Consider the following 27,938-nt stretch of genomic DNA (forward strand, 5'->3'; position numbering starts at 1 on the left):
TATTTCCCATTCGAAATCTGTTTCGGAATATTAGTAGATCTAAAATGCAACCCAAAGGCAATGCCAGCATCTATTGTCTAGGATACAATCGGAGTCCCGCAAAAGCTTCGTGTTTCGTGGATTCATTCGTTTCGTGTAACGCTCGGCTCGGCTGAATCCCACGTGGTAATCTGAGCGACCGATGAACGTGTGCGTACTATTCACATGTCGAAAGCTCTCAAAGCTTCACAGCATCCACCGAGACAACCAATCCCTACTCCAACTCCTCAAATTCCACCGGTAGCGGCATCGCGCATCTTCCGACTCTCCCCACCTTTAACGTTGTCAACGGTGTAATGTTAACATCTTCAAGACGTGCGCCCCCTCCTCTGGTTGGTGACCGGCCACCGATGAAAGTATTTAAGCTATGTCCGCACGTTGGCGCAGGCTTAGTTGGCACATACCGAGCTGATCGTGCGGACGGCACACCAAACGTAGCGATCACGAGGACATCAAATCGGGATTATGTGCATATGAGTGTGTGTGTGTAAAGGAAAGGACTCCGGTGTTGGACTATTCTCCAAGGACGATTTACGAGTGACTCACAGGGAAGTGTCGTGACTGCGCAAACAGTGAATACAACCACGAGCATTGGAATTCGGTGAAGAACTAGTAGTTTCCTGAATATTGGTTTGGGAATTGTTCAATCAGGAGGTAAGCAGTTTGCTGTATGTAATTATTGCTTTATAATGCCTACAATCGATTTGTCCCAAACCATTCACTGATGAAAGGAAGTAGACATCCTCACAGTGAAATCATTTAGCTAGTATACACTGGGTACTAATATCCGTTTTTGAAACATCGGCTGCCAACGGAAAATTCAATGAATCACGTGTACCTTATATAGATCTCTAGTCATTTGCTAACGCAATTTCGAATTTTTGTACCGTTCCGGGGTGAAAAGATCCGTTTTCCTCAATCAGTGGTACATCCGACAATTTACTGGCGCATGGAACGAATAGAATCGGAAACAGGAAACCATCCGCTTTGCAAATGCGATTCCCTGTAAATCGTCAAAGTGGCTCGAGTTAAGGTAATGTTTTCACTACGTTACCCTGAATCTTCTATGCGTATGGAGTGCTCGTGCTCAGTTTTCACTAGGCAAACACAACGAGTCGAGATCAAATAATAGAGGAGTTGAAGGGAAAATACCTGCGAGAAAATGCTTGTTTTGCGATTTGTCTCGAAGGAGAGCATTCTATGTTATCCCTCCTCTGGCTCAGTATTTTGAAATCCAGCCTTCGACCAACAGGCAGAATCATTTGCTTGAACACAACATTGCAAAAAACAACTTGACTAGTAAGTTAACGGTCAACCATCCTTGAAGATGCTTTAATGTATTCAATTCTATGGTTCGTTTGGTCTGCATATCTATCGTTTATTGCGATACTTCCTTCGAATCGTCGAGGCATTCTTTAAAGTAGAACTCATCGTAAGTTCTGTAGCCCAAGGACTCGAAGCCAAAACTCCCACCGCTTATCAGACTGCGCAAAGGAACTAGCCTCATTTGTTAATTACTCTGAACCAGGTCTACAAAGGAATGATCTAAGGATGCTTTGATTTGGTCGACTCCGGGAGATCCGGAAGCAGCGGGAATAGGTCATTTGGGTGACACCAAGCCAAAGTGTCCCCCAAGGAGTCCGACGGTCGGCTTTATAACTGTCTCGACCGACATCACGTACCGTGCAACCATACGTTGCGTATGTCCGGCGGCTATAGAAGTTACTTTTACACAGTCATATCGAGTGTGGCCGTCCGTGTTCGTTGGTTTGGAAGAATCTGGAATGACAGCATCCGCGAAAAGTTGGTCTTTCCCCCAAAATGAGTCCATCTGCATCACGCTCACGTCTTACGATGGGTTTTGCCCTAATTTAATGAACCAACCAACCGCAGCCGCAGCAGCAGCAACAGCAGCTCAACCTCTGGTCTGCCAACATAGCATTCAATCATTATTATTAGGATGATTAGGATGGTCTATATTTGCTCACCAGACACGCATATCCCAACTGATTATCGGGATCAGTGATTAGGAACTTCGACGCACGGAAGCATCGCTGCTAATGGTTGTCCTGGCGTGGTGATCTAATTATACCAAAAACCATTTCGAGACGCTTGTGGGTTTTGAATAAAATGTATATTCGATGTACGCCTCACTCTTCGCCCTTGTCATCACCGAGTGACGGGCAGAAACAATGCAGACGTCCCTTCTGGCGGTGATGGTCCATCCAATCAACAGTTTGTGGCCCCATCATGTCATCATCATAAGAACCATTTGGGCATTAAATTGCAAAAAAAATGTTTCTTCCCGTTTTATGCAATCCAGCCACCGAAACGCCATCGTCAACACTATCGATTGCCGGCAGTGCAATCACTATTGCACCATAGAAGCGCCACACATCGCTTAACACTGTTGCTCGGTACCATCATCACTTCTCCCTTTACTGGCCACGGAAGAAGACGACACGAGACACTATCAACAAACACAAACTCACACACGCCTCTCTGCACACCGTCGAACGCGAGGTAGTTGTGAAGGCATGGTTGCTGGGGTGCGCGGAACGATCCAAGCGAACCAACTATTAACTAAATGCGATCCGACGGCCAGACGGCTGTCTAGTCCGTTGGTCAACGCGTCATCCCTCACTCATGCAAACCAGCGCGCTGACCACGGGCCATCAGTCGAGAAGGGTTCATGATCTGCTTGCCACCCTTGTCTGCCGAATCGGTCAAACGTCAATCACTCTCTGTTCGCGGGCTGATATCGAGTGAAATGCCTCGTTACGTCGTCATCGTCGTCGTTTCGGTTTATTGGCAACACATGCACTTATGCATGCGTGTCATAATTCACACTTATAATCAATCATCACCACACGTATCAATCGATAAAAAGGGTCTTCCTGAAAAGCCGGCAGTCAAGAAAAACTACTGTTTTCCGCGTATCGATTGAGGAAATGTTTGTTCTGGTCGTCTAGCGTCGTCTGGCCAAGAAAAGTGAACAAAAAAGTTTTCCTTTACGAGCAGTACTCCAGCGAAACTTTCTTATATGTGCTCCGAGGGGATATCGTAAACCGCTATTTGATAAGCCAAGCTGCATCTTGGCTGTGTCGTGATCTACCACTCTATCTCTAATGCATACCCCGATATTTATTTGCTTTAATCATAAATTTGCTCCACTATTAGGGAACAGCATCTTATGCTGGATGCTGCTGGCGAAGGTGGGACTGAAAATGGGGTCAATAGTAGCCGGAGACCTTCCGCTCGAACTGACAGCTCGGTTCGATCGCCGAACGAAACCAAACATTACGACATATTATCTAATCCACCACCGGACGGGACTAGACGGGCGTGTCCCATCCCAAAGTTTGTTCCCCGCCACCAGCACGGGATGGGGGACGAGACGTGGCCATCATTAGCGGTGACGGAGACGAATACTTCGAGACCCGACACGCAAGACGAACAACCACGACAACCGACGGGCCTCTTCCGTAAGCCAATAAATCCACTCGTAGCTCCCGCGGGGGTCACGCTGCTCGTTGGGAGTCACCTGAACCCGCACACGCTCTCTGGTACGTGCCTGAAGGAGAGTATAGATAGACGGTTCACATTCCCTCACCAGGCATACGAAGAAACTGGCGAAAAGATTCTTTTTTTTGTACTATGCGGCAAGTTATGTGCGGGAGGATTAGGGATTTTTTGCTTTACTTTCTGTTAGTTAAATCTACTGTAAGCTCAACAGTAACTAGCTTCAGTCGTGTGGGATGATGGGGGAGGGGGGGGGGGGGTGTTGGTTGTTGGATTTGGCTCGTGTGTTAGATAAAAGAGCAATAAAGCTGCCACAGCTAACATTCCGAACCAATCCCAAGAAGATCAACTGTTTACTTTCGGTTTTCGAAGCATAAGCATCAGGGGTTTTGAGGCGACTTGTGTGACTTGTAAGCATAGCAAAAGAAGAAGAAACACACACACACACACACAAACATCGACGCACGCGTCACCGTCTAGGGAGATCTTGTCGGGAACAAACAAACATTTCGTTCAAGCTTTACGCTCCAGCTTCATTTACACCGTGGTGTTAAGTGGAGGGAGCTGCATATCAAACCCTCGATGGCAGAGATTACACCCAAATCGACCGCGAATCGATTGCTCAGCTCCATCAGCTGATGTAATGTACAGTAAATAATGAAAGCGTGTCTGCATGACCTACATACCAGTTGAATGCACGTGTCATAATAGAGCATTTTCTGTCACTCAACACGTTTCAACTCCTTATCAATGGTCACTTTAGTTAGTCTTCTATTTCCTATTAAATAAAGTCGAAAGACGAAGCATCAACATCCGGGTGTAATGCCGTTCTCCAAGTATATATTAATTATGTTCCGAGGTGATTAACTATTCAACCAGTTGAACCAAGTACGAGGTAATAAGAGGCGGAAAGGCACATACCACAACTGTGCGTGTGTCTCTGTAAACATTCTAAAGGTTAATGATAGCTAAGAAGATTAAATTCACACCTCCGACGTCCTGGTGCCTCGAGCTATGCTTGCGTTCGGAAGACAAATTCACTTTTCATCAGAGTTGTGCCACCTTCTTCATACGCCGTTCACCACTATACGTTTGAGTAGAAAACGATTACACACGCGACAATAAATTGCCGAGCTTCCTTCCCGCTCCTTGGGAACCACCGCTTGGCGACGGTGGCTGCTGTAGCTCATTTCATGAACCCAAAGTGTCCCCGAGGCAAAGTATGCTGGCTAATAATAAACCACCTGTCGTCAGCCTCGCACGCGTCGCGAGCCCCAAAAAAGGCCGCCCTACAAGCACGCACATCACTGACAAGCACCTGGTTTGAAGGAGTGAGGATCCGCTTAAATAAGCAAAAGGGATTCCCAACGCCTTCGGGCATCGGTGGTGAGAAGAAACATAATTAATTGAACGTCTTTCGCACGATCGGGCTGCGGACTGCGGACTGCAGGCTGCGGGTGGGAAATTTAGAGTGAGGGTGTGACTGCTTTCTTCCTCGGAAATGCTTTTTCATCCTTCTCAACCCAGCGTTGTAACACGACGCGATTCTTGCTGACAGTTTTCCGCTCGCTTTAATGTGCGGGCTCCATAAATTCAGTCAATCTCGTACCGCGAGCGCGATGAAAATGGTAATTTCCTGGCACACCATGACAGCAACCCACATCTTCACTGCGCCGCATTCACTCAGCCGTACAGGTAAAATGGGATTTGCTTTTGCAAATCTCAACCAGCAACAACCACCGGGGCTACCCGAAGCCCTAGGCCTAGCACATTCCAGCACGCCTACAGCATGATTACTTTGACTGAAGCATCGAGAAAACGGAAGCTTCTTAAATTCGACCCTACGGTACGTTGAACGTGCATGGAAATCTAGTCGTCACCGAAAACTGTTACCAAATTGCAGCCATTTTCCGCTGAGCTTTATTAAAAAATGCGTGCCGCGGAAATGCGGTCTCGTTTGTAGTGAAGGGTTGGGTGATGGAATGGCCTACTTTGGTGTGTCTTGCTTTCACTGGAAATGTCTCTCGCGAAATCCTTCTGATCCCGCACATTTGCTCGATATCCTTTTGGACGCACACACTCGCCAGATATTGATATTTTGATTAATGCCTTCATTTTGCTACCGGTCGCTTTGATCGATGCCTACGTTTTAACTTTCCCCATTAACAGTCTCCACGTGCTTTAACCGCGAACCTTCAAATGGTGGTAATACAGTATGCGTCTACGTATGCGTGTTCACGAAGTCAGCACACGAAACAACCGCGAATACGTGACACAAAACTTTTCTACGGATCTCTGCCTTAGCAAACGGGCATATCCTCGCACACACATTCCCTCCCGCACATTAGCGACCGTCAGCTTGGTGTCCTGCCTCCGATGTAATGCCGTAGATAGTACTTATTTTGGGATTTTTTTTGCAAAAACTTCCATCACCACCACCGGCACACATATCCGCGATGTTGTGTAATCGCGCATGGGGTCCGTGGTCGTGTTTAGCCCCGGGGCAGACCACCGTGGCCTTAAGGAAACAGCAAATACCATCCACTTGGAAATGCACAACTTTTATCAAAGCTTCATCATGGTTAAAGCTCATTCGCCAGTGTGTTTTGGGGCCGCTACACTTCCTGTGTCCCGCCGAGTTGGGTCATTTTTTTTAGCATTTTCAAATTCTTTGTTCGAACCATTTTTTATCTGCTTTTGACGATGAGCAGACATGGAAGGTATCCCATTATGTATTAATTCCTGTTTTTTATAACGCTTCTAATGGTTTAAAAGGGAAGCTATTGAATTTTCACTACAAGTTACGGCATGTATTGGCAAAACAAGCCGCTTTGGATGGTGATGCGTTCTTTCGCTCTGTGAGAATTACAAGCTCTTTAACATCGACATGGCTGCTTTAACGCACAAACAAGTTGTTTTCTCAACGCAAATCCACAAAAATCATCAACCGAAAACCACAGCAACGATTTCAACAGCTGCTGTATCGTTGCCCAATCCTTCGACAACCGACCAAACCATTTCGTTCCGAAGCAGCCGGAAAATGCAAAATTTCCCCTTCCACAGAAATGCTCTCTAGCGAGCGCTGGAGACGGGAAAATAAGCATAAATAATGTACATTCATAAACTGCTCGCCAACGTACGGAAACGCGCATCCCACTGAGCAGGATGGTTTACATTCGTGCGAAATTCTTTCCTCGCCACTCCAGTTTAGAGCAGAATCGTATAGCATAATGTTTGCGGCCCGCAGCATTTACCTCTCCACCGCTAGTGGCTAGCTTTCGATAACCGTCTTTCTACAAGCTTAGTGTAATGTGGCAAAAGGTGACAAAAAGGAATTCGCTTTAAAGCAGAAAGTATTTCAACACTTCCTGTTGCTTGGGAATAGTTTAGATAACATCTATTCTGGTATAAACGCAACTCCTAATTGATTGGAGCTCCTCAACCAATCGTTCGCTTACGACGTTGCTTGCGTGTAGCATGGAAATCCATTGTTATCCTTAAAGCCATAAACCCATGGAAATCGGATTCAGTTAACCGGACATGGAGCCGTTCTTCCGTTGCGTACGTCCAAAAGCGTAAGCGAGGATAAGCAAATGGCCCACAGGCATCAAGAGGGCAAAGAGGGGTAGGTGTGTCTCCCAGGTCACCCGAGAAGCCGACCAGTCCCTGCAGCATCATCAGCTATCCTTTAGTCTGTAACTGTAGTGACTACCTCCTTGACATCCAGCGCCCATAAACAGTGGCTCAATGCGCCGTAAATCTCCATTGTACTAAATTTACTCTTTCAAAAGTTATGGCTCTATCAGTTTGTTTTCTAGCACTTGGCGTGTCGAGCAATTAGAGTGGTTGGAAGCGCAGTTTAACAACGGGGCCATTGAAATACGCATGGGGGGCAGGTTGGCGTTAGTGTGCCTGAGTTATTGTCGATTTGAAGAGCTTAGGGAGCACGGAATTACCAGAGGCCGGTCGGCTCATCCAGTTCCGTAGCTAGCCCAAAAAAGGTCATCACCAGCGGGTGTCAAGATGAACCGCTTGGCTCTTGTCTTCAAACGGCTTCTACGGATGGTTACAGGCGACCAGTCGATCCTGACGGAGCGAATCCGCGTTCGATCGTACTAGTAGGCCCGGTAAACTCGCCGTTCACGTGACGCACCCGATGACAGGTTAGGTTGCGTAGGCTGGGTGGAGACACCCTTAGGTCTTCTTCTGTCTCGAGGACTTCAAGCAGCGCTGTTGGCGAGTGTCTCTTCGTTGAAGTGGCCATAAAACAAGCATGTTGTGGTGCCGATTATTCACCGCGCGCACAGATTCACCTAGCGAACCAAGGAACAGGTTCCTCCTCGGTCGCGGGAGCAAAAAAGCCAAAGTTCAACGCAATTAAAAGATGCGTTACGAACGCTAGCTACACCTGATGCTTCTGGCGCTTCTGCTGCTGCTGCTGTTGCTATTATTGCCTACCAGATGTGTATGAGGTCGTTCCGACTCGTTTGATTAGTCGCCAGCTCGTAGCAGCGGTAAATGCGGTTCGAGTGTTCAAGGACGCGGCGCTACAATGTAGAGTCCCATCTTTCTAATTCATGTCCACACTCAACGCTCTCGGAGGCTCAGGAAGGTATGTTAAGGTTGTCGAGATACATTCACTTCACTGTTACGTGTAAAGTTGACCCGTTTAAGGGAATCCTAATCTGTAATTGGAGCCATTGCTATTAAACCACTGAGTGGCTACACTCTCTCCGTGTGGAAACAGCATACAATACTCATCGTGCGCTCAGCGTCACGTAAATGTTACTGTTATTCATATGAGATGTCTTTACGACCAAACAGTAACACTCCGAAATCAACGATACTCGCTACTTCAGCTGATGGTGGTTCGCATTGTATCCGGACACCGTTTATGGCGAGCATCGCTGGCCAAAATGATAAAAGTGTCCCACCGAAGCATCAGCAGCAGAAATACACAGCAATAATCCAAGGCTCGTACTGCAATCAATGAACTTTGTCATAAACCATTCAACTTTTTGCAACGTATGATGTGGTCCCATGCTGGTTGGCGTACCAGTTGGTCGATAACAGAGTGTGCGTGCGATGCTGATTAGTTGAGATCAACTGGTACCGGTGTGCCCATTTGGGCCGTGGAGCTTAAAACAGCATAAACATAAAATAAAAATCATCATTTGGCGGTATTTGGATCCGAATCGTTCCCTCAACAGTTTATGAAACTGTCCGTTGGTAGCCATGTTTGGTTGGTTTTTTTAATATGCTCCCACTGTACACGACGTGATTGGCAGAGTGCTATGATGATTAAAAGCAAGAAGCAGCATTTAAAAGTGTGGAGAGTAGCTTTTATGATAAGAGTTTTATGATAAGCCGCATCGTAACGGAGCAGTCCTTCTTCTAAATATGGCATCTAAATAAACCGCCTTCTCTGATGAGTAGGAAAACAGGTTATTCATTTATTTAATTTGCCAAAATGCTACATTTAGTTTCTACGACTGAAGCTTTTATTTTACCATTGCAGGAGTATGTTTTCATAACTATTACCGTAATATTTACTAACGATCTGCTGTGTTCATTAGCTTAACCAGTACCAACAGCCATAAGATGCAGAATAATCTTTTCCTTGCGATTTTCTCTCAGATGGCAAAACAATTTGCAATGTAATGACTCTCAAGGGGGCTAAACGCTTGGTCACAAATCACAAAAGTCAATCCCTTGCAGGCTCTTGAAGTGCAGAAGATGTATCTCGCATCACCCAGCCGAGCCGGTCGCGGTAGAGCGTGAGGTGCGATTTCAAGTGGCCCGATCTAACACCGATCAAAATGCATCACTCACGACTCACACTCCTTGGCAAGCCTTTGAATCACGGTTAGAAAGACCAAAGGTTGGTCATCGCGTGGTTAAAGTGAAGATAAGTCCGCCGGACAGCTCGTAGTGATCTGATAGCTGTCCGGTAGAAGGGAGAGGTAATCACATCTCATCTTCGAGGAGCACCCAACCTAAATGTCAAGTAAATAACGGCTTCAATTAATAAGCAAAGAGGTACTGGTGAATCCTCGCCTGCGGTGCGTCACGGTTGGCTAGCTCAGCTGATCGGCCTCATGCCGCATGTCAAGATATCGGCGGTAGAAGACGTTAATGAACATTAGATTGCCACGCTGCTGACCGCGATGGACCGGTTTCCCTTTCACACCCTACCTAGATCTTTGCCAAACCCGGTGTGCGATCGTTGAAGTGGAGTTAGCATAAGAATAATTTAATTAGCCTCCATTCAATGCACACTTTACACCCCGTCGACACCCGGATCTAACCTTTCAGTGTGTATGGATATGGTATAATGTCCTCTGTCCAGTTTTAAAAGAATGCCTATGAGTAGTAGCTACACAGCTATCACTTGTTCTATCTGTCAGCTGTTTCATTGTGTAACTTCATCTTCAATTCCAGATTCCCTGCTTCATGACTCACGTGGAACAAAAAGACATCTAAACCGGTCATCGTCATTACCTTCTCGGAATTCGAAGCGCACAGAAATGTTGGGCTTCCGAGCGATCGGATTCCTTCTGCTTCTCCAGGTGAGTACGGTTTCCAAAACCTCATCCCAAAAAGGATGCTGTTTTCCCCCCAACAATTCATCTCATTTCACTGGCCAACAATGGTGACCATTTTTTAATATTGGAACAACCATCCCTAAAGGGCGGTCTGGGACATCATTTGCATACCGTACCGGGTGTGAAAGGCTGGCATCCTGGCTGACGCAAATCGATCGCAGCAACCCGCAACCAGCTAAAGCAGCACGCACTTTTGGGACCGATAAAAGCGTAGTAGCCCCCAAGACGCAGACCATTGGCCCCCGTGCCTATCACTCAGTATCTATCCCTCAGTTTATGCTAATCTATTCTGGTATGCAAATTTTTCCAAAATCATCCACTGGCCAGTCTAGCGATGGTTTTCATTAAAAGAAATCGAAATCGAGGTGTGGTCGGTCTAGGTTGATAATTCGCTTCAGTGACCGCTTGGAGTGAAACGCGATCTACGGGTGGAGGGGAGGTTTTGGCTGGCTATCAAAATCGAAGCAAATTGTGGCTCGTGAAGAGGGGGTGTAGTAATTCGATTTCTGATTCTCGGAAACCAGATCATATTCCACGCCTGATCTGTGCTGTGACCATTTGCCGACCTAGAACGATGCCATTCTAGGCAGGCAGAGTGTGAAACAGATGAATTTGAATAATTCAATTGTATCTTAAATTTGCTTTCTCTCTTCATCCAAAATAATCGAACTTTCGGGATTGATTTCAATTAGGAATAAAGAGGGAACGATGAAGAGAGCCAATGCGCTCAAATCGCTGAACCATGACTCTGCTTTATCTAGCCATGGCAACTAAAAAATATGTATCAAAGAAGAAACATGAAGCCTTAAAGCATGTTTTGCTATGAAACGAACCCCTTCTACTGGCCTCAGTTGGATGAATACATTTGAACCTTTTATGGACGGCCCTAAACACAAAAAAACCGGAATAAAACGTCCCTCCCTTTCGAGGTTGGTAGTGTTCACATGATAGCTTAAATTGGATGGAATGTGGTGGTGTTCACAATACTAATACAAATTTTAGATGTGATTTTTGAATATTCAAATTAGGTTAAAAAAAAACTCTTCGATATCGCGCGAAGCTTCGCTTATGCGAAGGACGTTAGCTGACTGATTGCAGAAGAATGCCGCCAAAGATCACATGGAAACTGTATGTTTGGAATTCAAACAATCTTGTTTACTGATGTGTAAATACTCCAACCATCATTGTTAGGTTTGGATGTGGAAGTGAACTGCATGTGCTGAAGGACTATTCAGCAGACTATTCAGATACTCTTTTAACAACGTCGCTACGCATGCACTATCAATCATGATCCGATTGTTATTATTATGTCGCCGCTTGTTTAACAGGAAAGTCAAACAGAAAAAAAGAAATAGAAGAGATGCGAAAGAGGTGGCCTCGACGGCACAACCTGTTTGTCACCTTCGACCGTAATTGGTGAATTACCAAATCATCCTCCGGGAGGGGTGTCACGAGGTCCGCGACCGCTACGAGTTGTTGTGGGAGCCTCTTGAGCCGGCCTGACAAGACGAGAGAAGAAAGCTCGACTCGATCTTCACACCACGCCCCACGGACACGTTCAATTGAAATTCAACTTCCAGTTCAAGACGCCAGACACCACAAACCACCCATTCGGGGCTGATTGCATCATATACGCGGTTTGCGCATCATCGTACTCCTCTTTGCGTAGGGCGATAGCTATCTTTTCGCGCGAAGCGATCGAACACAGACGAGACCCGGGTCAAAGGGGACTCCACGAGGGCGTCGTTGGTCTGAGCGTACGGTACGGAACAGTGCCGGATGAAAAACCTCTTTTATCGATCCTCTCCACTACAACGACGAGAATGATCAGGCGATACGATTTCGGTAATCCGGCTTCTCGTACCAATCGAAAGTGAAAGACGAAAGTGAAATGTAAATGGTAATAATGCCGTAGGTTGCCGCCGAAGATGCACGCGTGTTGAGACATCAAACACAAAAGTATTTATTACCCCCGCCGACCAACGGGACATCTTCAAAAAACTAAAAATACCCACCACAGAGAAGCACAAAAGCGACCTTACCGGGGGTTACATAAGTGCGCCACAGCATCGCGCATCGCGACGCGCTGCGATTCGAAATAGCCCCCGGCGCGAACGACGCTCTGGTCAGCATCATGCAGCTCCTCATCATTGGGTCACCGGGGCATCGGACATTGGGGCTTTGCTCCATCATTTTTCGACATTCGTGTTGGGTCTTCGATCTTCTTTCTCCCCTTTTTTCCCACATGGACTCCCTCAAGGCCAGCGCGACCGATCGACGCTGCTCGGTGCTGACCCCCAGCCAAACCTAACGAGCATAATTTTCGAGAGCCCCTAGAGAAGCCAGTGGCCAGTGGCCATAAGAAACAGTCTGTCCGACTAATGGTTTGTTGATTAAAGTTCGCCACTTATCCGCTTGTCCACAGTAAATGCGCTGATTAATCTGACTTCGCTACGAACCGCACGAAAGGTGTGAGAACCGCTCGAGCTAATGTATTTGATGTTTGGATTAAAGTTTGTGAGACCCTTGGTACCACCTCAATCAGCATTAGTGCACATCAACTGGGTTGAACCCGTCGTTTGTCAATCCCAACTAAGAGAAGGATTATTCACACGCTTGCACCGCTGTGGCATTATTAAAGATACATTAATTTCGTCGCATTCATTGTCACACCATCAGAATTCATTCTCAAAACAAATAACCACATGATCGTGAAGAGTTGATCATGGAAGAAACATTTACCTAAGCTTCATGGTAGCGGTTTTAGACAGCAAATGTTGTAAATGTTAGGATTATCCTAAGCGACATCCTAAGCGATACTTCTGGTGCTGCTCGATAAGACCGTTACGTCTCGTCAATAAGTGCCCGCTCGAGGACAGTGACATGAGCACGAGGCACGCAAAAAGCCATTTTGGCGGAAAAATGCTAATCGATTAGATTCTCTCGAGCAAAACGCACGATTATGATAGCAGCAAGAGAAGCTAGCAGCATGGAAGACAATCTAACCGAAGGTGTGACCTCACCCAAGCGAGTTCTGGGCGGATCTAGCGACGCGCTAATACGCATTGCTAAGTATACGAAGACATTTGTCCTTTCCACAGCAGTTTCCACTACACGCCATGGGCGATACTAGACTGAAAATAGTTTTACAGCAGGCACAGTTTGTCATTTATCGCCATCATTAGCCTTGGTGCCTGCTGAAGAAGACACATACCGTCATAAACCGCGTGCCGCCGATCGGGTGAAGACGACGGTGACGATAAAAATTATTTTTCAATCCACCATCCACTAAAGGTCAACCGGATGGGTGCTGGGCAAACAAATCCATCCGATCGTCCGGTGCGGCGTAGGACCTCACTCAAGCCCACTGCTCATCTATGGTAAAATTCGTGCTGCTAGGGTCCGGAGATGGTGGCCAGCAGTGAATAGAAGACAAAGTGGTTGGTTCAAAGCACCGGCTGATGATTTGCAGGCAATCATCTTTCGGGGGGTGAGGGTTTAGACCTTGAAAAGTTTTAACGAATGGCACGATATGTTTTTATGCAAATTCTCACGCACATGTCCGAGACTCCACCCAAACGACGCGGCGGCCGCGCAGAAGATGGTGCGTGGCTCATGCTGCGTCTCGCGATGATGATCTCGGAACCCCACGCACACGATCAACAAAATGGGAACGTTGACTCATGCGTGACAAGGGAGCGGATGGTTGGTTTGCATATTTTAACATGTGACCGGTTTGGGGATAAAATAGCTCCTCCATCCTTCGTTTGCCGGCACGAGTCAACGAATCCGTGTACCTGTGGCTATGTCTAGTCGCTTTGACTAGTGATCGGAACGAATTGCGTGAACAACCACGTGCACCCCGTGCACGGGTGTTTCTGTCTCTCGGTTATCCAATGTTGCGACTGGACCAGTCGAACCACTTGACCAGCAATCCATAGAGCCCTTGCTGCTGCCCTTGAGACCAGTTTTGGGGCAGTCTTATCTAACGTAGGGATGACACGAATTCGAAGAGCGTGGATGCAATACAACGTCAACGAATTGATGCGGCGATAGCCGCGTATTGTAACATCCCGATTGACCCAGAATCCCATTCCAGATGTTGAAATGGGTTAGTTTTACATTTAACAATGTTTATCTCGTTGTTAGCTGCTGTCATTCCTGTCATGTCTTATCTACGTTTTCACACAACAGGTGCATGGCCTACTTTACTGGAACTGTCATTTGAATATTCACGGATTCACGGATGGCATGTAATTCTAGTTACAGCTACTAAAGAAGATGTCACATATACTATCTCCGAATTTTATATAATCTGATTCAGCCACGGAATTTCCGCCCGATCAGGATGTCCTTTTCCACGCTTGTCTCGCTTGTCGCATTTCACGCTTGTTCCCAGCGGATCTACCAGCCTACCGAATGAACGAAACGAAAAAGCATTCGCGTCATTTCATGAATGCTCGTCTCGTGTGCAACATCAACGACGCACGCTGCTGACGCGTCATCCGGATTGCGCAGCACGACTGTACGGTTTTAAGCAACAGGTTGGCAAGGAGGATGCCTGCGACCATTGACTGTTATGGCTAAATATATAATACAATACCTTGGTCATATCTTTTGGGCAAACGAGTTTCCCCCCCGATGGGTCATCAATCAATTTCTCGCCTTATGTCTCTCCAATCGGTTCGCTGATCCTGATGACGGGAGGCCAACCGCCAGCCGACTCTCGTCTTTATTCTTAGAAAGGTCATAATGTCAGATAAGACTAAGGTGCAGCCGTATATCCTTCAGACGAGTACCGGTTCGTTCGATGATGATTTGATAAATGGTACCTTCCTTATGCTCCATCGATCAATTTACTCTACCTCAAAATTCGTTTGAAGCTGTCGTTTCTATCAGTACCATTTCTATCTACGATAAGCGACCTTCGTGGAATGGTTGTAATGGAACACAGGATTTGACCGAGCTGTTACTAAACATTTCTCAACACCAGCAACACATATTTTGCATTACTTTGTTACACAAAAAGATGGACAGCAGGCTTAACCCACTTTCGGAATAAATTTACGTAATAAACCCAGTAAACCGTGGGGTCGAGAGTAAGCAAACGTGTGGAATGGATAAGTGGATACTAATTATTTTTTGCATGTTTTAGCGAAATATTAAAAATTCGCACCAGCATGACGCATACGGTGGTTGGCTGGCGAAGACATTTTTTCAAATAAATCTGCCGGGAACCCCACAGTAGACTGTACGTGTACGGTCTCCTTTCACTGCATTTGTCTCGTCTAATTATTTTTTTTTGTAATTGTCCTTTACTAAAATTTAACGTTTTAGTTGCTTAAATCAAATCATAGGTCATTGACTGTCCCATGCAAACGATTACACGCATGACTCGTACGTTGCACAACTGCTCTTGCTAACACCAAAACATTGACATGCCCTTTCTCTTTCGCGTACCTAGATCGATGACACAATAGGATGACGAAGTGCAATCGAAACAGTCCGATTCAAACCCATCGCTCCGAACGCAATGTGACATTTGGCCTGCACCGTGTGCTGCAAAAATGGCATTTGCTGGAGCATCAAACAAATCGAAACTCCATTAACCGGAGACAGTAATTATGTTGCGTACTATTAACTCCAGACCCTCGCATCATGTTGCTCTCCGCGATACGCGATGTTCATTCTCCAAACGGTAACCTTTCGATTGGTCAAAGATGAGTTCGATTCGGCATGCACTTCTCATCTCAATAAGTCAATCAGCAAGGCAACCTAAACCCGTAATTTTTGACATTGTCAATCAACTGTCTGGCCATGTGTGCACAATGAACGATAAATTTGCCGTCGATCCATGAGTGATATCCCAACCTAAGTCTGAAAGGGATGTCTATTTTGTTAGGTTGGATTAGAATGAACCGCTCATGTACATGGGTGCATAGGTCTAAAGGATTAGATATTTTTACAGATCTCCTGCTGGTGGTAACCTACATGATCAAACCAGAAAGACTGCCCACATTTCAGCGTTAGTCTTCTGTTGACTTCAGTCAGCTAGTCTTACGCATCCTGTGGTGCAGCCAGCTGCATCGTGCTTATTTCACACTCAGTCAACCAAGTCAAAGCCTCGCTAGTTGACGTCAAAATCGTTGTTAATGATTAATCGACGAAAGGTCGAATCGTTAATCCGCCTTAGGCGAGACGAAGCACATTCGAACCTGCTAGCTTTCGGCTTTCGATACTGTTCGATCCTTAGTATCTGCATGGATGGGATGAAAAATTGAACATTAAAACAGCAGACGAGGTCCAACAAGCCGCCGAGAGCGCAGTCAAGGTCGCCCAGCAATTGGATGGTCCATTCGATGTTATGTCACCCGGCAAGAGGCTTCGGTAGGTTTAAAGCAATTTGCCGATCGGCAAAGTATGTTTGCTCACTTCTGAAACCCGGTTTTACCGATTAATTTATGCAACGCAGATGGTCGATATGTTAAAGGAGATTTGAGTTTTTAGGGGCGTAAGGTACAATTAACTGTTAAGTTCATCCTCATTATCTCCACCAGACGTGAACGATTGTTATTTATTTAAAATACTATTTTCGACGTAGCTACACGAAAACACACTTTTATTACCCCAACTCCTCAAATATTAATGATTGATTTATTGAATCAATCATAAAATTTAATCATAATAATCATCATAGCAATTGTCAAAAGACATTATATGAGAGAAATAATAATGTGTCAATTAGTTAAATAAAAAATCAGATACAACTACGAAATGTTGCTACTGATCAAGGCAACAACAGTAACAACATCAAGTGAAATATTGTGTAGTGTGTTTCTATAGTTACCATTCTTGTTTGATCATATTCACGCCAGCTCACTGCACTACGATGGCTCTAGATTGTGGATATGAGTGAGTGTCACAGCTAACGTGATCACTGCTGATTGAGGGCCACCAGTTTCACAGATTTACCGTGGTATACGCACGCCAGGATAAGTCGAGAAGGACATGACCCTCAGCTTGGTCGTGATTGTCGGTGTCATGTCGCCACAGGTGTTTATTATTGAAATTCCAATTCACGGTTCCGCGACCTTGCCACCTTTGCAAACGTTATGGGTGTAGCACAACTTATTGGAATCGATTACAAGTAGCTCATCCATAATGGTTGTAAAAGAGCGTCAGTATGTGCCAATCTGTCTGTTTATCTCAACATAACACCTTAAGCAATCATTCCAAAATCGTCTTCTATTATCATAAGAATTACCACAAAACCCTGCAAGCTCCCTGCATCGGTTGCATATTAGGAGATGGCTTGAGGCTTGAAATTGTCTCTATGAACCTATTGACGCGTGACCTTTTCATATGTTCATGGCGACTTCACCTTTTGCGATTCCCATGTATGACGCCTCAAGTGCAGCAATATTACTCGTCTTCTCTTATGGTTGGCCCTTGCTTGCCGTTAACAGATTGACACTTGACTTCTAGCTTAAAGCAATGAAGAAGACCCTTCCTAAGAGACACCTTCTAATGTTTTTTTTGCGTTTCAAGGTAGCCAGCCAGGCAAGTCTAACAAGATAACAGAACGCATTACGTTATCTACTTATGTTGCTGCAAAGGCTAAGCTCGGGCTCGGGTCATTCATAAATTCAGTCGCGCATAATCCATTTCAGAGCTTACCAGGGACCATTCACTTCATCTGGGCCACCTTTACACGCATTGGCGAACGGCCAGTGAGATAAAAGAGAAGGCGAAAAGATGCGACCAGGTGCGATGCCTATCCACTGACGGACTGAAACCCATTTTGAGGACGTCTTGATCTTCGCCGATAATCCGCATTTACATCTTACAATCGCGATCGCTACACAGGTCAGCACCAGTTCCCACCGTGTAATGTTGTGAAATGGCACACGACGGGCGTACGTCAGATACGCTTGATGCGTTGTCGAAGTTGTGATGTCGGGCCATGAGCGTTCAACGGCTAATGGCTGGAATGGATGACACAAATGATTGGAAACAAATTTTTCTAACAAATTTCACCATTTCGCGAACGCACATTCCCAATCAAAAATCTCTATTCATCCTTCGTTAGCATCAAGCAAATGGATAACATATTAATAGAATCCACAAACAACAATTTGGCAATGTCTATTTCCGCAATGTCCAACACGAAAAAGTTAAAATATGTTGGCCTTGAAAACGGACCAGAAATATCCGCGTAGCGTCTCGTTATCGATTACTAATTCCTCCCTTGCGCCATGTAAATAACAGGTTCCCCCCGTGGCCGACACCGACATGTGACTGCCTTCGATGACAAAATTCACTTCATCAAACACCAAATCCCACCAAACACCACCATCGACCTTGTGAGGGTTTGAGGCGGAGAGGGGTTGGTGCCATCTCTACGGATCACATCGCGATCGTCATCACGGCAACAGCTCGCCCGCAAAATCCATTAATTTGCATACTCGCGCTTAAAATTGCCAAAATACCGATCTCCTCGACCACAGCTACCGCGCAGGGTCTGCAGACCGTAAGCAACCTCTTACCAATAACATAATCTCTGGTGCCGAAATGAATGAACCACAGCCCAGTGTCAAACAGAGCTTTGCTTACGGACTAGCCATTCGAACGGGCTCCGATGATGTATCCGTTGAAATGGAAACGGATTACGTATGGAACGACGGATCTGCGCTCTGACCTGACCGGTGGTAACAGTTGGGTGTGCATCACACCACCGGTTGTCTGTTTACTCGATGCTTCTTGCTGATGACAAACATTACCAATCCAAACAGGTAAACAGTAACGGTTGGCTGCGATGCTGCGATGGACTATGCTTTTCCTGGGTGTTGGTGCTTCCGGTAATGGAGGTCCGTAAACACCCCCCGCAAATCACAATAATATCATTCGAACATCACACCGAGTTCAGTGGAATTCATCAGTAAATGATGGATTAAGTATAGATTTTAATATTCTATCGGTTGATTGTAATTGTTGAAATCAATCAGGGAATTTAATCATTCAAGTAACAAGTAAATCATTCAAGTCAAACTAAAGATGAGCTTATCATGCTCTAATTTACACTTCAAAATTCGTCATGAATATTTCATTAAAACGTTTATACTGGTCGAAATTTTTGGAGCTTTTCCTAGGATATCCCTGATACGGTTTTTCCTAATTGAAAAGTCATTAACATCTAACGAAAGGTAGATCCATAGTACATTCCAAACATAATTGTTGTTTGACGGATTCCGATGGCTGTCTCCTTCAAGCTATTTCTCGAGGCAGTGAGCGAAATTTAATCAAAACCTTCAACCTTGTTCGGAACATTGTTTGAAATTAGTTTTAATTGTACAAACCACAATCCATCATTCGCCGTTGCAACACGGTAAACGGGTAAATCATTCGCATATGTTTGCAAAAACTTTCACGGTTTGCATTTTTTTTTGTTAAAACATAAATCGTTCGAATTGTCGCAAATCAGCATTGAATTGTTCCTGGAAACAAGTCTGACAGTAACTACAATAAATATAATGGAGTTTTGCTGTCTAAACCTAATTATATTGTATACACATACACTAAAGAAAACACAATAAAACACACCTTCACTGCATATTGTCAACATTGCCGTTGCAATATTCAGGCGAATAGTTTACTATCATGTTATCAATTCGATATTTCCTATGCCATTCACGGCGCAACAGAGAGGCGTCAAACATAAAACACGGATGCGGTCTGTTCGGTGTACCCGTCGGAATCCCGACTAAACCGAATTAACTTCCTTCAGCCGTTGGTTTTCATCCATCGTTTATGTGAAATAGTAACTGATGGGAGATAGGTCAAATCCAGGAACTGAAGTTTAAATTGTTTTTCCTCACCATAGACCAGTAGTGTAACGTTGTTGGCGTTAGAGCCGGTCTAAATCGTAGCAAGTTATTTAATTAAACAAATCCCCTGTTGTGGGATTGGACTTTTTGGTTCTGGCGATTCAAGAGTTGATCAGCGTGTTAAGGGAGAAAATGTTGAGAATTATAACCCATTAAAAACAAAAAAATCTTTACAACAAGGTTAAACGGCAAAAGATCCTTTCTGTAAAATTCGATTTCTATAAGTACTTTCTACACAATAATCAATCGCCCTAGAAACCTAAAAATGGTGATAATGATGGAGTTAAGCACATTTCGCTCACCAAACAAATTCCGCATTTCTACGCAAAGAAGAAGGATTCGGGTTAAATCGTTCCAGTTCTTTTATTCAGATCAATACAATGAGGGACCACCTTTTCCTTAATGGACGATCCGAAGGCAAGAGAAAATAAAAATCATATAATTCATTTACGTATCACACTTCCAAGCACTCTCTAGTAACAACAACCAACAACCAACAACCTCCAAAGAAAAAAAGGCGAAAGGATTGTCAGTTAAGAAACAATGAGGTACAACCGTATCTCTGGTTACAGTATAGCCAGTTTAAAGGAAGGAAGTGAAGCGAAATTTAATTTACCATCCTTCTCCTTTACCAGCCGAGCAATTGTTCGGCTATTTATTTATTATTCGTACCGAACCGCATGGTACCTTTTTGAAAGAGGTTTGAAGAGAATTTGGCCTTCTTTTCCTCGCTGAAACAGAAGCATTTCCATTATCGCACAATGGAAGGATAGAAAATGAGAAAACATTACTTTCCGCACTGGCGACTGACTTTAGTTCCAAGTAATACGATGGTAACCAAAGTTTCCCGAACAGTGGATGTGGTGGGTTATTAATGATCATTGGAGTGCAACGAAAGCACTTAGTACAATCCTTTTTGTGCTCTTCCATACCAGAGTGTTCTAGTACCTGTGCCATCAGTGAACTAATTAAAACAATCAGTCGGATGGAGCGATTAAACAACACAACACACCACCTATCTTTGCTATATAGTGATTCGTTTTCTTCGAATCGACAAAAGGAATTGGTTTACTTCTTCAAAACGAATCCTTTCGACCTATAGGTAGCATGCCATGCCATGGGTCAAGGTGAGGAAGTCGCGGTGCAGTTTGAGTTTTCAAATGAAATCTATCAATAAAAGAAATAATAAATTTCTAGCAAAAATATGGTCCTATCCCCCGCTATAGGAACATCAAACATTATCGATCATAAAAAGGGCAAATCGCAGCAGCGGCTAGTGCTAGCAGCTAAAGTACCCAAACACGTGGTCCGCATTCCGCGACCTATCAGGGAAGCTGTCCTTCTACTATTGATTTTGCTCACTCAACTGTGCACACAGTGAAGGCCAAATTTCATCCAGCATGTGCACCACCATTCAGGAAGCGGGCAACACAGCACGGTAGTAAAAAGGTTATGCTTACCATTATCATCAACACTGACAAGCCTCCGTACACGGATGCGACCGTCTTGCTGTGACTTTTCACCTTGAGCCTTTCCTTTTCTCAGCGCGACGGACAACGGCGACAAATGTATAGCTTTGCTTCAGTGAAAAGTGAAACCACGCAAAGAATGTAATTTGTTTCTCCCTTTTTACCTTTTCCAAGCATCCTGGCAATACTCTAGTCAACCCTCATCCCGCCTTCCAAGTGCTCGTTCGAGCGGAAGTCTGAATGCAGAAGCGGACACCAAAACGCAAACGTGCCGTATCGCATATCCTTGATGACGACCGAGTCTCACCTACTACTGCTATTACTTCTGCTACGGCGCTGGTTGCTCTCGTTCCGCTACTCTATTGTTATGATGAACTCCGATGGAAAGAAGAATCAGGCCTCCTAGATGCTACCCTGATGGATGACTTTGTACACGTCAGTTGACTTGAATGTTTTCTTCCTTTCGCGAACTATTACCTGTCTTGGGGGTAAAGATGCTACTGAACTTTACGACACGTTCGGCATGACGAGCATCTGCGATGTGCGTGGGCTGCTCGGCTCAGTAACGCACCTCTAAGATATAGTTTCTTGCCTTTCGTTGAATCGTTTTCACTGGATAGAACACTTTCACCCAACCCAATCCCAAACAATTTGCTATTCGCTTCGGAGCATCGTCACACTCTGCAGACACGATGTTCCAATCAGTGAACAATTTCACTCACAGAACTGGCCTCCGACAGATGCTATGGCATTTTTGCAATTCCACACAAATAGACCGTCAGCATAGTAATGCTAGAAGGGCCAAGACAGCCTCAGTTGAACACGCTTTCCGAATAAGGCGGTCCAATTACGCATGGCATCCGTTCCGATGGCATCACGAAACGGAAGTTTTGTGTGGAAATTTGTGGTAACTCACCAGAACTAGGGTAGTTTTTCGGTGAAGATTAACTCCCTGCTTACTTGGTAGCTTGTCTGGAAGGGAATTTCATTTACTCGAATTCAGCAGCTCTACTCATCTACTTTGGGAATGCACGTATCTGTGCGAAAGAATGTCCAGGGAGAGGGATACAGTTGCATGGATGTACAGTTTATTACCATCAAACCATGAGAAATCAAATCAATCAATTCGCAATACTTAATGCACGAGAACTAACGTATTAAACGAATAGAAAAAATGAAAATTAAGCTATGGACAGTGCACAATAGATTTAAAAATAAATGATAGGTAGAAAACTTTTCCATAAACCCCTCATTTCAAACCCTTCGGAAAGCATCATCATTAGTTAATTGATTCTTGAAATTGCATTGATCATGTTTGTATTTTTTTGTTTTTACTCCACTAGACAACATTGACGTTGGCGCAACTGTTTGGTGATGGTGCTAATGCGCTTGCACCGATAGGCGGCAGCCGAAATGTACTTCGCCAAGGAGGGTCACCGCAGCATGATCACACGCACATCGAAACGATCGATGTCAAGTGTGACCAAAAGAGTGGTATGATCGTGACCGTCCAGTTCGAAGATGATTTCCGTGGGGTCATCTACAGTCAGGGCTATCATAACGATCCCAAGTGTCGCTACGTACAAGCGAACCAGGGTGGAAGGCAGTTTACCTTCACCGTACCATATAATGGTTGCGGCAGCAAACCATCCTGCGCCGTGTGCGCCTCAGTCGACAACATTCTCGTCATCCAAACGGATGAGGACGTACAGGAAGCTTGGGATACGGCACGCCGTATTTCGTGCAGCCAGAGCGAGCAACAGCAGAATACGATCATCTTCAAGCCGTTCGTCGTCGATCAGCTAGAGGTGGTCAATGTACCAACATCGACCGGCGGTGTCGAGTGTTGGATGGACATACAGCGTGGAACCTACCCAAGCATCTCTCCCATTCCGAGCATCATCAAGATTGGCGAGGCTCTTAGCGTGCTGGTGTATCTTCGCGATGCCAAAGGTGAATACGATGTGTCGGTAAAGGATTGCTACGCCTTCGACAGTGCCGACTACGATGCACCAACCACGGCCAGGCTGCAGCTATCGGACAAAAATGGTTGTTCGCGCAAAAAGAAACTGTTTGGTTTGTGGCAGAAGACGACACAAACGGGCAGTTCGGGGGCCACGCTTGTCGTGCACAATAGCATCAAAGCCTTCAAGTTCCCCGATCGCATGCAGGTGTTCTTAAAGTGTGACATTGAGATCTGTCGCGGTGGTTGTGGACCTCAGGTTTGTGCCGAAGAGAATCTCATCAGTGCAGTCCAAACCAGTACAAGCCGTCCTACAGGACCAACCCGCGGCAGACCGATCCCAACCACTACTCAAACATCAGTAGTTCCATCGCGTGGCCGTCGTCCTCCGGTGACGCAACGTCCAACCCTAGCGCCTCAGCTCCCACAATCAACGTCTCAGCCACCACGTCGAGGTACCCGGCCTCCACGTCCTATCGAAACAACGCCTTCTTACACAACACCAGCCCCTGCACCTTCCCGACGCACTCGTCCTCCAAATACTCGTCCACCAACCGTTGCAACCACGGAATTCATCTGTCAACCAGGCTCAACTGATGATCGGTGCAACGATGTCATCGTTACCCAGCGCCCTGATTGCTCCCGCGGTTCACGCGATCCTCGCTGTCGATCTCGAGGCACACGACCAACTCCCGCTCCAGCGACTCCTTCCCCGCAACCACCTCTCCGATGCTTCCCTGGATCAACGGATCCCCGCTGTCCTACTACCTTCCGTCCCAGTGTACGTCCAACAACACGTCCACCACCACCACCACGCACCACACAACGCACGACAACTACAACCGAAAAAGAAGAGGTGGATGATAGTGTTCCCAACTGTTTGCTGCGATCTGATGATCCTCGCTGCTCAGAGATCGCCATATTTTTGCCTGAAATCCCACAAGCTCAGGTAACTACGCGAGCACCTATTGTACCAACCGTACCTTCGGTGACAAGTACTACGGCATTGAACTGTTTCCCTGGATCCAACGACCCACGCTGCCGGACGCCAGTCCTACGTTGCCCACCCGGGACCACCGACCCGCGATGCCCTGGATTCGTGCGGCCTCAACCTTCAACAACTCCCGCTGTTCGTTGCTACCCTGGTAAGCCGGCATATGATATAAGATTAGAACAAGAGCCATCCCCACTTACAAAAAACTGTATTTTTGGTTTCATGCAGGCTCCCCCGATCCACGTTGCCCACAGCCAACCCCGGCACCAAAGGAGATCGCAACGTATCTACCTCCAGTGGAAAAACCCAACTGCTACCCTGGTTCTAGTGACCCTCGATGCCCAACAACACCAAGGCCAACAACAACCACTCAGCCACCACTACAATGCTTCTCAGGATCGACGGATCCTCGATGCCCACAAACCACTCCTCGCCCAGTGCCAACCACTACTCAAGGACCGTCGTGCTATCCAGGATCAACTGATCCTCGATGCCCACAAACCACTCCTCGACCAGTGCCGACGACTACTCGAGGACCATCGTGCTATCCAGGATCAACTGATCCTCGATGCCCACAAACTACTCCTCGCCCAGTGCCGACAACGCAGCCACCACTACGATGCTTCCCAGGATCGACTGATCCTCGATGCCCACAAACCACTCCTCGCCCGGTGCCGACCACTACTCGAGGACCATCGTGCTATCCAGGATCGACTGATCCTCGATGCCCACAAACCACTCCTCGCCCGGTGCCGACCACTACTCGAGGACCATCGTGCTATCCAGGATCAACTGATCCTCGATGCCCACAAACCACTCCTCGACCAGTGCCGACGACTACTCGAGGACCATCGTGCTATCCAGGATCAACTGATCCTCGATGCCCACAAACTACTCCTCGCCCAGTGCCGACAACGCAGCCACCACTACGATGCTTCCCAGGATCGACTGATCCTCGATGCCCACAAACCACTCCTCGCCCGGTGCCGACCACTACTCGAGGACCATCGTGCTATCCAGGATCGACTGATCCTCGATGCCCACAAACCACACCTCGACCAGTGCCGACCACCACTCGAGGACCATCGTGCTATCCAGGATCGACTGATCCTCGATGCCCACAAACCACTCCTCGACCAGTGCCGACCACTACTCGAGGACCGTCGTGCTATCCAGGATCAACTGATCCTCGATGCCCACAAACTACTCCTCGCCCAGTGCCGACAACGCAGCCACCACTACGATGCTTCCCAGGATCGACTGATCCTCGATGCCCACAAACCACTCCTCGCCCGGTGCCGACCACTACTCGAGGACCATCGTGCTATCCAGGATCGACTGATCCTCGATGCCCACAAACCACACCTCGACCAGTGCCGACCACCACTCGAGGACCATCGTGCTATCCAGGATCGACTGATCCTCGATGCCCACAAACCACTCCTCGACCAGTGCCGACCACTACTCGAGGACCATCGTGCTATCCAGGATCAACTGATCCTCGATGCCCTCAAACTACTCCTCGCCCAGTGCCGACAACGCAGCCACCACTACGATGCTATCCAGGATCGACTGATCCTCGATGCCCACAAACCACTCCCCGTCCTATTGAAAAGTGCTATCCAGGTAAATGTTTCTTCCACCAAATAGCGCTATTCTTCAGTGCTTCTACCACATTGTTTACTAAACACAAAAATTCGTTGAAGGTTCGCTCGATCCAACATGTTCTGATAAGCAGGACTCGGAAACGTATCTACCACCAGTTGAACAGCCAAGACCAACAACCACTGCTCGTCCCGCATGTTTCCCAGGTAAAAACGAAAGCTACGAATTAAAAAAAAATAAGACTCTTAACAAATATTCTTCTTTTTGAATACACCAGGATCAACCGATCCCCGCTGCCCACAAACCACTCCTCGACCAATACCAACGACTACTCGAGGACCATCGTGCTATCCAGGATCAACTGATCCTCGATGCCCACAAACCACACCTCGACCAGTGCCGACCACTACTCGAGGACCGTCGTGCTATCCAGGATCAACTGATCCTCGATGCCCACAGACCACTCCTCGCCCAGTGCCGACCACTACTCGAGGGCCGTCGTGCTATCCAGGATCAACTGATCCTCGATGCCCACAAACCACTCCTCGCCCTGTGCCGACCACTACTCGAGGACCGTCGTGCTATCCAGGATCAACTGATCCTCGATGCCCACAAACTACTCCTCGACCAGTGCCGACAACGCAGCCACCACTACGATGCTTCCCAGGATCGACTGATCCTCGATGCCCACAAACCACTCCTCGCCCGGTCCCGACCACTACTCGAGGACCATCGTGCTATCCAGGATCAACTGATCCTCGATGCCCACAAACCACTCCTCGCCCTGTGCCGACCACTACTCGAGGACCGTCGTGCTATCCAGGATCAACTGATCCTCGATGCCCACAAACTACTCCTCGACCAGTGCCGACAACGCAGCCACCACTACAATGCTTCCCAGGATCGACTGATCCTCGATGCCCACAAACCACACCTCGACCAGTGCCGACGACTACTCGAGGACCATCGTGCTATCCAGGATCGACTGATCCTCGATGCCCAAAAACCACACCTCGCCCGGTGCCGACCACTACTCGAGGACCATCGTGCTATCCAGGATCGACTGATCCTCGATGCCCACAAACCACTCCCCGCCCAGTGCCGACAACGCAGCCACCACTACGATGTTTCCCAGGATCGACTGATCCTCGATGCCCACAAACCACACCTCGACCAGTGCCGACCACTACTCGAGGACCATCGTGCTATCCAGGATCGACTGATCCTCGATGCCCACAAACCACTCCTCGCCCGGTGCCGACCACTACTCGAGGACCGTCGTGCTATCCAGGATCGACTGATCCTCGATGCCCACAAACCACTCCGAGACCAGTACCAACAACTACACCACCACTTCGATGCTATCCAGGGTCTACAGATCTACGATGCCCAACTACACCTCGGCCTCAGACAACGACACGCAAGCCTTGCTACCCGGGATCGCCTGATCCGGCTTGCCCACGCCCGTTCGATTCCACGACGCCATCCTCCTGCTACCCAGGATCGCCGGATCCCAACTGCCCGCAGCCTTATAGACCAACTAGTACTAATCCTCCTGCTACTTATCTTCCACCGTTTCCGGTCGAATCGAACGCAAGACTCGCTCGGCACCTCAGCCCTGAAACGTTTAGTGACATTAACGCGTTAGCTGATGTCAGCGACCATTCTGGTACGGTATCCGGTGATGCTGGCAACACGAATCCTGCCGTCGTTGACTCGCCGGCACAAATCAGTACCATCGAATCGCGGGTGAAACGAGATATCAACCTAGTGAACGAGTTAGACAGTGAATCGACTAGAGAAATCATCTCCATCACGCTCAACATCAAGGGCTATCAATTTGAACCCGAATCGTGA

General features: G+C 46.8%; 1 protein-coding gene across 1 annotated transcript; it reads left to right on the top strand.

Annotated features, from left to right (window-relative positions):
* The first annotated feature begins 430 nt into the window (after positions 1-430).
* LOC125950330 (mucin-2) lies at positions 431-27,938 on the top strand. The gene is made up of 7 exons (XM_049678209.1): positions 431-693; positions 10,003-10,130; positions 22,863-24,627; positions 24,705-25,267; positions 26,048-26,102; positions 26,183-26,287; positions 26,359-27,938. The coding sequence occupies exons 2-7, from the start codon at positions 10,089-10,091 to the stop codon at positions 27,936-27,938; spliced, it is 4,110 nt and encodes a 1,369-aa protein (XP_049534166.1). The 5' UTR covers positions 431-693; positions 10,003-10,088.

Source organism: Anopheles darlingi, chromosome 2, assembly GCF_943734745.1.
Source record: "Anopheles darlingi chromosome 2, idAnoDarlMG_H_01, whole genome shotgun sequence".
NCBI classification, from domain to species: Eukaryota; Metazoa; Arthropoda; class Insecta; order Diptera; family Culicidae; genus Anopheles; species Anopheles darlingi.

Bases quoted from the DNA above. Each gene is read 5' to 3' on its own strand.
- LOC125950330 (XM_049678209.1), top strand. From the start codon at position 10,089: ATGTTGGGCTTCCGAGCGATCGGATTCCTTCTGCTTCTCCAG. The intron at 10,131-22,862 runs GTGAGTACGGTT...TTACTCCACTAG, and splicing joins GATTCCTTCTGCTTCTCCAG to ACAACATTGACGTTGGCGCA. The intron at 26,288-26,358 runs GTAAAAACGAAA...TGAATACACCAG, and splicing joins TCGTCCCGCATGTTTCCCAG to GATCAACCGATCCCCGCTGC.